The sequence below is a fragment of the Solanum dulcamara genome, chromosome 7, assembly GCF_947179165.1.
Source record: "Solanum dulcamara chromosome 7, daSolDulc1.2, whole genome shotgun sequence".
Taxonomy (NCBI): domain Eukaryota; kingdom Viridiplantae; phylum Streptophyta; class Magnoliopsida; order Solanales; family Solanaceae; genus Solanum; species Solanum dulcamara.
This window is the reverse complement of record NC_077243.1, coordinates 13,072,387-13,088,078: the sequence shown is the minus strand read 5'-3', so window position 1 is coordinate 13,088,078 and position 15,692 is coordinate 13,072,387. Positions and strand designations below refer to the sequence as shown.

General features: G+C 35.4%; 3 protein-coding genes across 3 annotated transcripts; 2 read left to right on the top strand and 1 right to left on the bottom strand.

The window, feature by feature from the left end:
* The first annotated feature begins 495 nt into the window (after positions 1 to 495).
* LOC129895159 (uncharacterized) lies at positions 496 to 3,079 on the top strand. The gene is made up of 6 exons (XM_055970821.1): positions 496 to 733; positions 1,712 to 1,810; positions 1,931 to 2,039; positions 2,133 to 2,204; positions 2,340 to 2,345; positions 2,748 to 3,079. Exons 1-6 carry the CDS (start codon positions 558 to 560, stop codon positions 2,865 to 2,867), a joined length of 582 nt encoding a protein of 193 aa, XP_055826796.1. The 5' UTR covers positions 496 to 557; the 3' UTR covers positions 2,868 to 3,079.
* A 2,498-nt stretch (positions 3,080 to 5,577) lies between these two features.
* LOC129895555 (uncharacterized) lies at positions 5,578 to 6,881 on the top strand. Its single transcript, XM_055971282.1, has one exon. The coding sequence runs from the start codon at positions 5,733 to 5,735 to the stop codon at positions 6,552 to 6,554; it is 822 nt and encodes a 273-aa protein (XP_055827257.1). The 5' UTR covers positions 5,578 to 5,732; the 3' UTR covers positions 6,555 to 6,881.
* Positions 6,882 to 8,531: 1,650 nt separating this feature from the next.
* LOC129895398 (sialyltransferase-like protein 2) lies at positions 8,532 to 14,712 on the bottom strand. Its single transcript, XM_055971112.1, has 12 exons — positions 14,356 to 14,712; positions 14,192 to 14,265; positions 12,514 to 12,603; positions 12,158 to 12,235; positions 11,917 to 12,017; positions 11,328 to 11,520; positions 11,158 to 11,248; positions 11,018 to 11,082; positions 10,146 to 10,300; positions 9,945 to 10,026; positions 9,373 to 9,482; positions 8,532 to 9,238 (listed from the first exon to the last, which is right to left on the bottom strand). The coding sequence occupies exons 1-12, from the start codon at positions 14,441 to 14,443 to the stop codon at positions 9,022 to 9,024; spliced, it is 1,344 nt and encodes a 447-aa protein (XP_055827087.1). The 5' UTR covers positions 14,444 to 14,712; the 3' UTR covers positions 8,532 to 9,021.
* Positions 14,713 to 15,692: the final 980 nt, after the last annotated feature.

The following is a 15,692-nucleotide window of genomic DNA, read 5'->3' as shown; positions in this document are numbered from 1 at the left end:
TTTTATAACGGAAAAGGGTATGAAGGGTATTTTTGTACTATTTCCAATAGTTCAAGCGTATTTTAGACCCTTTTCCATAATTAAAATTCTGTTAAATAAATTTTAATTTATAATTAATTTTAAATAATTAAATTGAAACCAATAGATGGCCGCCACGTGTTTAAAAAATATATTCAATTTATTTAATTAAAATTCTGTTAAATAGATTTTGATTTATAATTAAATTTATAAATAGAGAGGGAGAGAGAGAAAGAGAGAGAGGTAATGAAGTAATTTTAGTTATTAATTAAGATAAATATGCTATAGACCGAAATAAAAAAATCTTTTTAAAAAATAATTATTAATCTAAAAGAGTTTGGAAAAATTTCTCTAATTTAACGTTAGAAAATTAATTAAACTAATTTTAGAAGCAGATGAATTTATTTTAGTGGGCCATAAAAGGACAAATTGAGGTAGGGTCAGTGTACTAAAGCCCACTTCATCAGCTTCTTTTTGAATACCCTAATACATACATTTTCCTCTTACGTTTTTTTTCTTATCATTTTCCATCTCCACCAATGACGACAGCACCATTGATAATCTTCACCATTTTTGCTGTTTTTACAGTTTCCTCTTTAACGGCGGCAGCGGAAACTCCGTTTGTGGTGTCCCACAAGAAGGCTTCACTTCTAAAGCTCAAGTCTGGTCCCGAACGGGTCTCCGTTTCCATCGACGTCTATAATCATGGATCTATGTCAGTACTCCTTGCTCTTTCCGCCCTTCATTTTGCACGCTTACTTTCAAATTCGGTGTTTTTATGTATCTGTATCTGTTTTTCAGTTGTCACTGTTCTCTAATTGTTTGCATTTGTTGTTGCTTGAACAATCTGATTGTTTTTCTTTTTTTAAAGTAGAATCGATTAACTCCTGTAAAATGAGACCGTTACATTCATTGCTCAACCAGAACATTTAGTGCAAAAAGCATCTGCCAATCCGGTCGTCTTTTTTTTTCTGCTGTTTTTTCGATTGAATGAATTACATGTCCCTCTAATTAAAATTGTACTGTAAGAAATAAGATGTGTTATGTTGTTCTCGTCTATTTGTTTCAATTGAACACGCGATGTTATAAAAGTTTTTGGTGAGTATAAAGGAGTTGGCATGTAATAATCATAATAGATGGAAGATGACAAATTTGCAGGGGAAAATCATGTTGCTGAATTACAGGCAGTAAAAAGTTGGTATTATATTTAGTTATGGTGTATCTATGCTTCCCAAGCAATAATTACCCCTATATATTCTTCTAATCCATCATTCACTGCTTGGAGATTGTTACGGTCTTAGGGCTCTGGTAGTTTGTCAATAGTCAATTCTGCATCTTCTTTTCTCTAATTTTTCTTTCTAGTTGTGCTTGAGAATTTGAGCTGTGATCCTTCTGGCGGTTCATAAAATATTACTCTTGAATGGATACATATTCATTTAACACTAAATTCTTATTATCTTTGTTGATCTGCAAGTTAATTTCCATAGTTTCGTATTGTTCTCTTATTACAATTTTTAAACATGTATGCAGCAACTATACTGGGCTGATATTGTACTCCGGTTTACTTGAGTGTGTTTGTGGTTGTAGTCATGCAAATCTACTACTAGGTCCTGTTCTTTTATTCTTTATTTGAAAGGATGATAAGTTTAGTCTATCTGAAGAAACTTCATTTATCTTTTCTGAATTTATGCAGTGCTATATATGATGTAAGTCTTGCTGATGATAGCTGGTCCACAGAAATATTTGATTTTGTGTCTGGAAACACGTCCAATTCATGGGAAAAACTTGATGCGTAAGTGAAACTTTTGCATATTCAAACTTGTATTCATATGCTGTTCCTTGAGCCTCTCAAATCTTTCTCTAGTTTCTTCGTTTAATTCACTACTTTTCATTTGTTGTATGTGATTGGCAGTGGCTCTCATGTTTCACACACTTTTGAGTTGGAATCTAAAGTGAAAACAACTTACTACAGTGCGCCTGCTGTCATAACATATCGTATCCCTACGAAATCAAAACTACAGGTTTGATTAATAGAAGATCTGTTAAGAACCAATTTGTAGCCTTCAACGTTTTATTTCACAGTCCTATTTTTGCTTTGTGTTGAGTATTTGCAGGTAGCATATTCCACCCCTATTCCTGCACTAGAAACCTTAGCAGAAAAAGCTGCTACCTACAAATTAGATTTGGTAACTTTGCCCTCCTTACACAAGCATGCGATATGGTTTCCTTATAATTGTTTTGCAAACATTTCTTGCTGTTCTGACTAAACATTGTTTCTTCTTTTACCAATCGGGTTGTTTTGGACTGGCTGCTCAACTCAGGCAAAGGTAACTTGAGACCTCTTCTTTATTCTATTCCATTTGTGCACTGCTCGAAGTCTCTCAGTTTCACAGACACAAAACAGAGAAAACAAGTAAAGATTTTAATAAGTACCTTGTGGTGACCAATCCGGAAGCTATTTCCTATTTGGAATAGTTCTAAAGCAAACGTTCTCAAGTGAAGTAATTGCTAGCATATATACAGTAATTACCTGTGCCTGGGCTATGGTGTAGTGGTAAGTGGTAAGAGCACATCACATTATGTGTTGATAGAGTAGGGTAGAGGGGCAGACTCATTATCTACCGAGTTTCGGATTGTGTCACCGTCTCAAAAATTTCTCTGTTAAATTTTCTTTGCCAAGGTGATGCGAAAATCTCTTTTTAATATTAGTACTTGTTTTCTTTGTGCAGAAGTTGCTTGCACAGTATGGATCCCATGTTTCTTTAGTTGTCATTGTCTTTTTGTTCGTGCGTATTATATCTAGTCCATCAGCTAAATCAAGTGCTGGAAACGCAAAAAAAAGACACTGATCGTCCATCAGTTGTAGCAAACTTCTCTTTTACAAAGGCAAGGCCTGAATCCGAATACAGAGCTTGGAAGGAAAACATTTCAGTATGATAACGCGTATAAATCCGTGTAATTCCATTTTGATGAACTGAAATGTATTGGATGATTTCACTTGGCCTCTATGAAATATTTGAGTCACTTTACTCAAGATATTTACACATTTAAGTTACTTTAATTACATGTAAATCGTATTGAGATGCTAATCAATTAAATAAAAGTTTACTGTCATGTATTTAAAGGATTTGAAATTGTTGTATCATAGTTGTAACTCTAACCTTCGATACTTATAGAGTGAAGAGTTTAAAACCAGTCTCACTTATGTTATTCAAATGTTTTAGGCCATAATTACGAATATTAAGGGGAGAATATTCTGTCCTCTCGAAACTAGTCTCTCATTTTCAAAAAGATACTTAAATTTTGCGTCAGTCACGAATAATTTTTAAGTGGTACTAATACAATACACTGCGTGATAAGGTCAAACTTTAAGCCATAATTTTCTAGCACCTCTTTCCCAATTTCGATCGCCTTTCTCTTTTGTAAATCTTTTTTTCTTATATTTTGCTTTATGTGTTTGTACACCTCTCTCGCTGCCTCTCTCCTTTTCTCACCTTTTTTTTATATGTGATTTTAGGGCTGTTTACAGTTTTGGTTAAAACCAAAACCAAACCAAAAATTTAACCAAACCGAATAAAAAAACCGACATTTGGTTTGGTTTGATTTGGTTTAGTTTTAAATTTGAAAAACCGATAATATTTGATTTGGTTATGGTTATAGTAAAAAATAACCGAATAAATAACCGAACCAAACCGATAATTATATACATAAAATTTATAATTATTTATATGTATAATATTAGCTTTTCATAAATAATTAAAGATATTTTATACCTTTTAATTATTAATTTAATTTTGATCTACTTATTTTTAAGACGTCTTAAAAGAATATGTCCAAGTCCAACAATCCAATCCCCACTCTAAATTCTAATAAGTCGTAAGCACTAAGCAGCATATGTCCAAGTCCAACAATTCAAGCCCAACTTTTGATTATATTATGGATTCTCTAGTTAATTTAGTTTAAATATGTAATTTTTTCATTTTAATTGACAAAGTTGTTTGTATTTTGGAACTTCTGTTTGACTTATTCTTTTAAATCTAAACTACGTTTCAAGTTTGGTCCACCTGATTTGCCATCAGCATGTCTTTCCCTCAATATGCAGGAACGTTCGCCCTTGTGGGTCGTGAGGAAAAAAGAGATTCATAAGAAATTTGAAGAATGTAGGGAGAGAATATTTGAATTGTTCCGGCTAGTCATAAACCGAATAACCGAATAACCGAACCAAACCGACAATAACCAAACCGGTGGTTATTATTTTACTTGGTTTGGTTATGGTTTTAGACATTTAAAAACTGATTAAATTGGTTTGGTTATGATTTTAATCAATAACCGACCCAAACCGAACCATGAACACCCCTATATGATTTTATGTGTTTATATCAATTGTATATTTTTTCTCTCTCCTTCTCCCTCTCTCGATCCCTTCTCTCCCTCTCTCCCTGCCTCTATTAGAATAAAATAACTTTTTTATTCTAGAATACTTATCAAATCCACCACAACTTACATTTTCCCCTCTCGATCAATCCATAAATGTGTTGCTTCTAATTCATCATTCTTCTTGTATTGGTTTCACTACGATTTCTGTAATACATTCCTTTAATTCGTACGTTTTAGCCTTTTGTTTATTGTTCTATTGATCCACTGATTTTTACGTGTTTCTTAAATTTTCCAATTTCATACACCAAAAAGAAGAAAAAAAATATTTCATCTGAATTTCTACATTTTTATCTCAATTTTTTCCAGAGTTTACACACATTTGCTCTAACTTTCCCTGCCATTTTTTTTGCTTTATTATCTATCTTCTGGCATCCATACATATTTCCCTTATCTTGTTAATTGTTTTCAATTAAAGTCCGATTTTATTTTCAATTTTTCAGCATCTGTTCGTTTTTTTGTTTTGATGGTGTGATTGTGGATTGAAGTGAATAGTATCTTTTTTTAGAGAAAATTTCCGAAATGACTCAACTTATAGGCGCTCACTTTCTATATTTTTGTATTTTCGTAATCTCTTGTGTATTTCTATATTTTTATATCATGAATAATAAAAGCGATACAAGAGCGAATATATAAATAAATGTGATTCAAGAGCTAATGTATATAACTTAAATGTGCGTATAATTAGAGCGAAGGAATATAAGTGATACAAAAGCGAATAAATACAAAAATAAATGAATACAAGTGATACAAAATCCAAAAAATATAGAAATATAAAAAGATAAAAATACATACAAAATATAAGAGAGAAAGAGAGGTGAGTGAGAACGGGAAAGAAAGCGATGGAGAGAGGGGGCTTCTTTTTTTTTTTTTTGCTCAGCATTTCAAATACTAGTTATGAATGGTAAATATCCAAATTATGATATTGATGTCTAATTATATCCAAATAATAATAAAATTTCTAAAATAAAATATCAATTTTTAAAGTAACGTAAATGAAAAGATGTAATCGGTGATGGAGCCAGCCATGCAAATGGAGCCCACTCTATGATCCTGCATACGTGGCATGCATTTAGTATTTATATATATTATCCATCTTCGAAGGTTCCAAAGGCTTCCCACTCTCTGCCCTCACTTTGTTCATCAACAAAATTGCCTTCCAAATTTCTTCTTTCACTTTCCATTTCACAAATTTATCTTCATATAAAATCAACCCTACTCCCCAATGTAACGCCTTTCTCTTCACTTTCTTCTTCCCTAAACCCTAACCGGAGATTTCAATGTCGGCGCTTCCGTCACCGGAGGACGGCGGAGAAATGTCAGCACAAGACAACGTCGGCTCCAAGCGCTACCGTCGACCCAGCGTCAGGTTAGGCGACATTGGCGGTGAACTTTCTTCTTTCGACCAACGGAAGTCCAAGTCTCTCTGGAAGGATTCCTCATCCAAGAATAATCGCCATCGCACCAACTTATCAAGTAATCAAACCCTTACTCTTGTTGATACTAACCCTAATGAAAGTAGCAATTCTAGGAAAAATTGGAGTAATGTTGATGAAGAGGATATCGGAGATGCTAATTTGGATGATGTTATAATTGGTAGTTGGAAGATTAGGAATTTGAAATCAAACAAGGGTCCAGTGACCAAGAAAATGAGGTCGGGTTGGACTCCCAAAGTTGATGATAGTGAAAAAGATGACAAAATGCTCAGTACTGATGTCGAAGATTTGGATAATAATGAAAACTCAGGACATAGCCCAGTTCATTCACATGACAATAACAAAACTAATGATAATGTGAACATGGGTACTATTGACATTGATAGGAGAATTGATAATGTGAATAGTAGGAAGAGGGCAATTAGGGTTTCTCAGGATGGCCCAACTGATACAGAGGCCCGAGATTGGAAGAGGAATGGGGTTAAGGTATGGCTGGACCAGTTGGGACTTGGTCAGTATGCCTCTCTGTTTGAGATTCATGAGGTTGATGATGAGGTTTTACCAATGCTAACATTGGAGGATCTAAAGGATATGGGAATCACTGCGGTTGGATCGCGAAGGAAAATGTATTGCTCAATTCAGAACCTCAATAAAGGTTTCTCATGAGTTTCTACCAGGGAAAATGTCTCCCTGTAAGGTTTTTGTAGCTACATAAGCCTATGGTTGAAATCTTGCCAGATATTAGCATTACTTGCAGCTTAACCTCTAATTTTGCAGATTTTGTGTTCTTTTTGTAGTTCAGATGCAATTCTGATATAGTAGCAATGGTTATGAAGTGTATAGTGTTCTAACTGTTAGTAACATCTTTGTTGATTTGGTCCTAAATAGATCAAAACTTTTGAGACCTGCAAAATAGAGATGCATCATTCAAGAAAATGAATGGTAGTTGTTACTCCTTTAGTTTTCCTAATAAAGTTTGATGTCCAATCTTCATTTCGCAATCTTACTTAAGCTGACACAACTCTTATTTGGTTGCTTAATGTGTGTTGCTGCTACTTTCCAAATGACCTGGGTTGAGCCATTGACATCCTTTTATTGCTGAGTACCTGCAGCGTTGTGAATTGTATCTTCAATCTATTAAAGCATGAGGAGTTCTAGAGAATATTTTCTTTGTGATAGGGTAATTTTTTTTTATTGATGATGGGACTGCGCTGTAGAGAACATTCTCTTCGGCCATTATCTAATGTCTGCTTAGTGTTGATTCAGCAGCCAATTCTGTACATGATGCTGTAGAATTTTGGTTATCGACATGCTTGTAACATTGTCATGTCTATATCATTTATCTGAAACTAATACTCTGAGAATGTTCTTATAATTCATTTGTAGTTCCTGTGTTCTTATGCTTATTATGTATGTCCTTGTTAAGATCATATTTATAGGAACTGTGTGGTACTTTTAACTTTTTGCTAAGTTTTAGGAGTTGGCAATTGTGATATGAATTATAAGCTTCACGTTTAATGTCTCAAAGATTTGTTGCTTAAATGAAACTATAGCGGGATGCATCCACATTGACATGTAGAAATGCTGCTGTGGGACTTTTAGATAGAATGATGAACCACACACAAGAACACACGTAGACATACTTTAGTTATAGCGACCCTGCAAAGCACTTTGAGTTGCATATATTGATGTCTCTGAAATGCTTCTTTAGAAAATGAGCTTAGGTCTGCCTCCTGATCAAGATGGTCATTTATTAACCCAATCACAACAGTTGGCTTGTCATAACCAAGTAGTGCAGGACAACAAGATGGTGAAGTGAATATCTTTGTCCTCTTTCCCCTTGGAATGACAGCCACAAGCAAACAGACGCTTATGCAAAAGATGGGCCTGTCCTCTCCAAAATTAAGATGTTTGCCAACCCTTTTCCTCTCAAAATGGATTTAGGATTTTAGGTCAAGTGAATGCAGGTTACCGCTTGCATCCACCGCACCTTTGACATTGACAGTTGGGTGCAAAGTGCAAACACACCCACTACATCTTTCTTGCAGTCTCCCCTGCCTGGCCCTCTTCCAAACCTCCTTGAATGAATTTCATTTTCTGCAGAAATTTTGGTCGGACGTGCCTCCTTTCTTTTGGTTGGTTTTTGATAGGCTTTGGGAGGGAGAATTTTGCTGGTCAGTGGTATAAAAAGCGAGCTATTCTGCCAGGTTATTGATTATTCTGTAATCTATACCTGCTCCCACATTTAGTCTTGGAAACAGGCTCAAAGAATGTTTGAGAGTTCTGCTTTTCACAAATATGCATTTTGAGAATGTTTGAATCTTATTGAAACGAATGAATTGATGATTGTTTAGATGCCACTTTGTTTTGTTATGCTATAAGCTTCACCTCGTCTTGAATTTGCTTCTTGATGTTCTGGACCAAATGTGCAGAATCATGTTTGTCTTTTAGTTTTTGTTTTCCAAAGAACCTGAATCATGCTCGGTCATTTCTGGCTTCTCATTCAGAACTGGATTTAGGTGTATTCCAACTGTATACGTCAGAAGTTGTACGAGCCATTGCCATTTCTAATTGAAAATAGAGTTGAAGAACTCCAACGATGTATGTTCTGAATAAGGCAAGGGAAAGAAAAATACGGGACAAGTACAAAAAATATGAATTTTATATCTCAAGATGAAAAATTTGTTGCTGAATGACGCCATTAATTAAATGGACAAGGACGTTAAAGTTTCTAATCCATAACTAATGCTAATAATTGCATGATTTCTCCATTTCATGCTAAAACCAACAACACAAGAAGAGAGCCGGTTGCTGATATACATTTGGAAGGGCTAAACCAAAAGATGTAATCTGTATCCCATACAAGCTGCCAAAAGAATACATGAATAAAAAGAGAACTCCGCTGTATAATTTTTTGGTAAGAGAAGAGCCACCTTAACCTTGCACATGACAAGGCCTTGTCAAAAAGACTTGAAATCAACTCTGAGTGAAATATTCAGGTACCAAGCACGCAAATTCTGAAGACAGTAGAGTGGTCAACAAATGCACCAAAAGAAAAAGTTGGCAGACCATCCTCCGAAACGCAAGGCTTTTTTCACAGCATAACCCTGAAATCTGGTCTAGTGAATTCATGTTAGTTCAGTTTTCTGACTATCAACTTGTTGGGAACTGTGCAAAGTTGGCCATGTCCGGGATTATGCTCCAAAGGATACATTGTAGTGCCTTTTACATATTTGTGATGTTCAACAGCTGCTTTTCTAAGGTTTGACATGTCCACATCATTTCCTTTCTGCTGCTTCTTGATTATGGAACATGTAGCCAAAAGATTGGTCGATCCAGCTCCAACCCTCCTATAGACATGCAAACCGAGCTTATATAAGGTTGTTGAACAATTTGAACAAAGAAACTTGAGCACGTTGGGGTGTGGATTTTCTTGACAGTTGAAATAAAGGTTATTGCCGTAGCAGGAAACCGAATCATTTACCTGAGCAATTTCTCTGATGCAATTCGGGCAGCCGTGATCGTGCTGCGGCTGGGTAACCACTTCACAACACGATCAGGATCGGCTCGCATTGGAGAATGGATTTTAATAAGCTTTAAGAAATTGATAAATGTCAGATTTGCAATACATCAACGAAGAACGTTCTTATACCCTAAAAGAGAAAAAGTAACAACAGCTGGAAGAGGAAGCATCCAAGTGGTATATTACTAGCTGTCCTATGGGCTAATGACTCTTTCCAAGCTTCTATTTTAGGAATATGGTCTAAATGTTTCTAGTTGTCTCTATTTTAGGAGTATGGTGAAAAAAATTCAAGTTTCTAGTTGTCTATTTCAGGAGTATTGTGTAAATGTTTCTCCAGGTTGTATCTGCAGGGTCCGTACGTCTTGAGTGTGTGTTACTGGAAAATCTGTGATCTCTCTTTAATGATAAGTGCGCTTACTTTCTTCTTCAACAATTGAAGTACGAGGTTAACAATACTATTTTCATAGTAAGGCCCTCATCATTTGAGGAAAAAGAAACAGATTAGCATCTTTATAAAAGTAGTTATAACTAACCCCTAGGCATTCCATCATTTGATAGTATGCCCTTCCTTGCAGAGGTGTATGGCCTTGCCGAGACTCTGAAAAATACCTTGTCCTGTGATGATATAAACACTTTCTGATCAGGTATGCAGGAAAAGGAAGATGTGATGTCTATGTTCTAGAAATATTTAGAACAAAGAATATCTGTAATAAGTTGTTTTAGCTTCATCTTACCATTCTTTATAGCCTGGATCAACTGTAAAACCATACATATCGACAGTGTCACAGATGGAGAGGGCAAATTCTAGAGCCTTCAGTCCAGTTCCTTTTGCTGCTGAACCAAAGGATGCACCCAACATGAGATATACTTTGTTGAGAATGGGAACTTCCTACAGAAAGACATACCAAACAGGAAGGTGTAAATAAATAGTTTCCAGTCTGTCTGAAACAACCTTATTGATGCAGAAACACTGGGTTGAGAATCTTCCGACAAAATGCTACACTACCAAACAGAAAATAATTTCCAGTCTGCCTGAGAAACAACTTTATTGCATCACATGGCCAAACATATATCGAGTTTGGGAAAGACACTTGGGAGTGGATACATTAGCTATAGAATAATAGGCAACACATAATGCAGGAACTATTTCAAGTACACCGACAACCAAACCAAAATTCTGGTTTTTATTTCATTTTGAAAGGAAAAGGTCTTCCCAAACTAGAGATCAGAAATAACTCACAAGATTTGGCTTAGTAGATAGACCTTCCCAAACAAAAGCACACAAGTCAGCTTGGCATTTACAGTCAATGTTATAATTATACTTGTGTTACTGTTAGCATTCTACATTACAGAATTTCTGCCTAGTTGTGCAACATGCATGACGCTCTCAGTTCCAAAATAGTGCAAAACTAAAGATTCCATTTATTCCATTGTCTTTAACCATAAAACATATCTAATTCCTACCAAGATTCATAGAACATATTCTCTTTCTTCCTTCACAGGTGGATAGTTCTTTAATATACTCTATGTTAATACACATCATGCAAAACAATGAGGTATTTTACTAGTCCATCTGTGTATGTCAAATGCAGAAGAAAGTGCTCACCCGAATCATCTTGTTCATGATATCATGTATAGTTGTTTTGACTATCAACACCTCCTTTCCTCTTTCTGCAGAATTTAAGATATTTAACATGGTCGTAATGAAAGATCAAACCCTACAACAAGTGGGAATTGTGTCAATACCATACAACTCTGCTACTTTGTCAAGAGCTTTAGCAGAACCCCTATTAAGAAGGCGAAATGTGCTTTTTGAGCCCACAAATTCTGTGTAGTTCTGTAAAAGCAATAAAGAAGGCAGGTGTTAGGGGTACACAAAATCAAGTGAAAAGGAGAAGTTGATCAGATTGCAAAACCTGTATCGGTGCTCCATTTTCCCTGAAAACAGCTTCATAGCTATCAATCTCATCACCAAATTTTGTTTTAAGAAGATCTCCTGAGTTGCCTATAACAGCACATCGACCATACTGCCTTGGAAATAATGATGGTCTTTCTGGAAGTACTAGAGAGAGCTTCTCCATGCAAAGAGTTCTATTTTCACATCGGTTCCTGCACCAGAAAAGTGATACTCCACAAAAATCAACAAACCACACCAGATTCTTTAGTTACAGGAAGTTGAAGTTCACGCTAATTGTAAAATTCTTCATGAAAGATTGAAGAACTTTTATAAGCATTAGGAGTTAACAACAGAACGATATAATAAGTAGATATTTGGCACTGCTGCAAGATCACATAGTATATTCCAGTTATATTACATAAAAAGGCAAGCAACAATCAACATAGTGTGATGCAGTAAGAGAGTGTCTACATTAACTTTTCGAAGCAAAAATTAATCACTGCAATCATGGTTATGCAGCTAATTATGCACTTATATATTTAAGGACTTCTAAGTGATAGTACCAACAATATCAACAATCATATGGTTAAGAGTGAGATCACACTTACAGAAGTACTCCCTTATTAATCCTTCTCCATGCATAGTCCTCCCATCCATTTGGTAGGGCATCAATGTACTCCTTCGTGAGTACTGTGGTACTGTTCCTCACCTATCAATCATCCCACTGTATTTAAATCAATTGTAGTATGTAAAATAAGGCGCAAGCTGTAAGAGAAGCAGAACACCTTATTTCAATAATAACACAAATAGTACACTTTAATCCAGTAGTCGTGTGAAAAACTCACTGACCTGTTCCCAAGTAGCCACAGCTTCACATAAGTTCAGTTCATATGACAAGCCCTCAAGTTCTCCAGTTTTTGGATCTTTCTATTATATATGAAACCCCAAAAAAAAAAAAAAGTGGTTAAAGTACTAGCTGAGGGTATTTAACAACTATGTATGAGTTCCCCATTTTGTGAAATAAGAATCAAGTGACATGGAAATCAAGTGCGCCTGCAGGAAAGAGAATCAGGAGATAATGTGTTATGCTTTGAATGATGATGAAGAAGATTAAACTACCATGGTAGCTGCGATAGTTTCCCTATATTCCTATATGGAAAGAGGGGGTGGAGGGGTGGGGGTGCAGTGAACGGAAGAAAACTTACCCACTTTGGTACTGTTTCACCGGGAAACTTCATTATAACCTCACAGTAGTCCCTGCCACTTGCAGCTTGTAAACCTAATCCATTTGCACTCTGCATCACTTTCCAGTTAGCTAATACAACAAACATGTAGGATGGCACATGCTTTCAACCAATCTTAAAGATCTACTAGCTATAGTACAGTAATCTCCGCTCAGGCCTTACATATAAACCATAAAAACAATAACCAGAACAAAGTAAATCCTCACTATTTTTGCAACTGAAGATGCCAAGGGGGAAAGGCATAACTATGACAATATTGCACAAAATAATATTCTTAATCTTTTTCAACTTCTACTGAAGCCAAAGTACGCAGATCCATTTAGCTTTGCAGCAGAGAGAGAAGCAACTATTGCTAAGTGCAGAACTAGGAATGACCAGACTGCTGGTTTTAGAAGGAATGTGTTAATTGAACGATGGATAACATAGCTACAAGATTTGGGGCAGGTTAGTGCATCTCAAATGAGCCCGACTCACTGGTCTGGACAGCTATCAATAGCGGAAGGTTCACTGTAAATTGTTGCTACCAAAGTCTCACCAAAACTGGACTCAGATTTACAATGGACGCGGAAAATGATATGGAAGACCAAAGCATGATACCTGCTTGATACAGAGGAACTGGCAGAGGAGAGGACAGCATATTATGCAGCAAATGCTACATGTGTGGAGCATATAAATGAATAATGACCGCCTTTTTTGCATTGCCCAGTGGCATTCAAATTTTGGGTACTCTTTCTCAATTTTTTTGGAGTTGAATGGGGTGATTCCTAGGTCACTTGAAAACATATTTTGTTGTGGGTATGGAAGTAAGTCCGGTACGAGCTGAAGAGGATGTGGGGGAGATACCAGCCTACATGCTTGGGTTTTTTGGATCCAAAGAAACCAAAGATATTTTAAAGGAAAACCTGTGACTGTACGTGATTTTAAGTTAAAGAGTTTAGTATGTTAACTCTCTGGTGTAAATTGCATTGTGTATCATGAGAATAGTCTGGTAGATTTCATAGACTTGTTACAGCAAAGCTGATTGTAAAGACTTGTTTATTTCTTTTTGCAATGGCACGTTGCCTTAGTGTGTGGATGTTGGCCATTAATGAAAACTTTTGCTTACTTAGCAAAAAACTGTTCTTCACCTTTCATCTTAAACTTACGAAGATTGCTATTCCATATACTTGAACAAAAAGGAATGCTACAGACATCTATAAATTAATGATATCAGAAAACATATAAATAGAGGTAACAAACACTGACCCCTAAGCGTCACCAAGATTACCTCACTGCTACAAAAGCAAGCAACAAATCTACATCTTTGTAATTTAAAATGAAAAACTAGGTAAAAGTAGAGTATTGCAGCCTGGTTCGAGGATGTTCAATCAGACAAGTTTGGATATGCTAGATAAGATTACATACGAAGATTTCACATCCCGAGATCCAAGCTAGCAGTAAATAAACAGAAATATGCCAATCAAGCCTACGATACCTTAATTTTCTAGCGTCTCCACAATGCAGTAACTATAAAAGTGCACAAAATAGAGATTAACCTAAACATTTGGCAATTCTGCTACTTCAGAGCTTAATTAACTAGAGCAATGAAAACAAACTTCGATAACAAAGCTGAAATCGCATAACCAAAAGTTCAACTCACCACGCACTTCTGGAAACCAGATTGTAGAGAGTGTAATGCCTCCAAATCCTCATCTGATAAATGATATGACCCATCTACAAAAAATATATATATATCAATTCATTCACAGTCACAAGTTGGTGCACAACGAAATTGTATAAATTTTAAATAAATTATGCACGCACATGGAGTTGAGAGACCAGTGATGTAGATGAGAATAGCTCCGAGTCCAGAAGCCAAAGCAACTGCAAATGCAAGCTTCAATAGCTTCATCTAAATCTATATTACTACTACTACTTAACCAATTTTCTGAACTTCCAGTTGATCAATCAATGAATCGATTGCTGTCTTTACGGTGAGTGTTCATGTGGTGAGCGTTAGATCTGGAGAAGGAAATTGAACTGTTTTAATTTTTTCGCTCTCAAATCACTAATGCACCGGAAGCTGCTATTTTAGCAAACAAAAGTTAAAAAACGTGTGTTTCAGTGACTTCAACTTATCTTTTCTCAGTTTAGGTTCATAAACTTGTATTATTACTTCTACTGCCCATTAAAATACTACCTATTCTATTTTAGACCCAGAGAAATTACCCAAATATGACAATCTACTCTTTTACACATGACATTTACAAAATTTATCTTGATATCTAGAGTTTTTAAAAGTAATTAGATTTAATATATATGATTACCATTGAATATATTTTATTTTAAAGGTAATCATGTAACAGAAAAAATATCAAAAAGAAAGTTGTATTGTCAAATTTTTATATCATTGTTCGTCTATTTCAATTTTAGATTTTTCTGACTTAATAATTTGTTTTGTTTTTATTGAATATATTAAAATTTTAGTTGTACCGATTCGCCACTTTAAGAAAGTATTTTCGAACTAATGACACATTTTCTACTTCGACAAGGCAGGTGCAAAGCCTTCGCCTGCCTATTCAACGAGGATATTAGAAAAGCTACTTTGTTCCTTGACTTCTTTTCTCAGCGGGCGCTCTGTGCGGTATTTTTTATGTTTATGTCTGTGCTCCTAAGATCATAGAAGCAATGCTGCAGAAAAAGAAGATTTAAAGCTTGATTCGAGGCGTCAGCAAAACACCGTTCGAATCTAAATTGATTTTAGACTGTACACCTAATTTTTCTGAAATTGTAGTTCAATCGGTCAGAGCACCACTCTGTCAAGCGAAAGCTGCGGGGAGCTCATCCAATCAGACTGGAAAGAAGAGAAAGAAAGGTCATGATAGAACAAAGAAGCAGCCCGATTTATTGCAAATTAAGTTTAAAATTATATATTTCAACAAATTAAATGTAATGTATCTTAAACCTTAGCCGTTGATTTTATTGCCGATTTTTTAAAGTGGGATTAAGTTTTCTGATAGTCATTCTTTTGTAACACTAAAGTTACAAAATTACTTTTTTGTAATTGTAAAGTCATTCAACTAACTATTCGTAACACTAAAGTCACAAAATTAGTTTTGTAACAAAAAGTTACGTAATAGTTATCAAGAAAATACGAATCG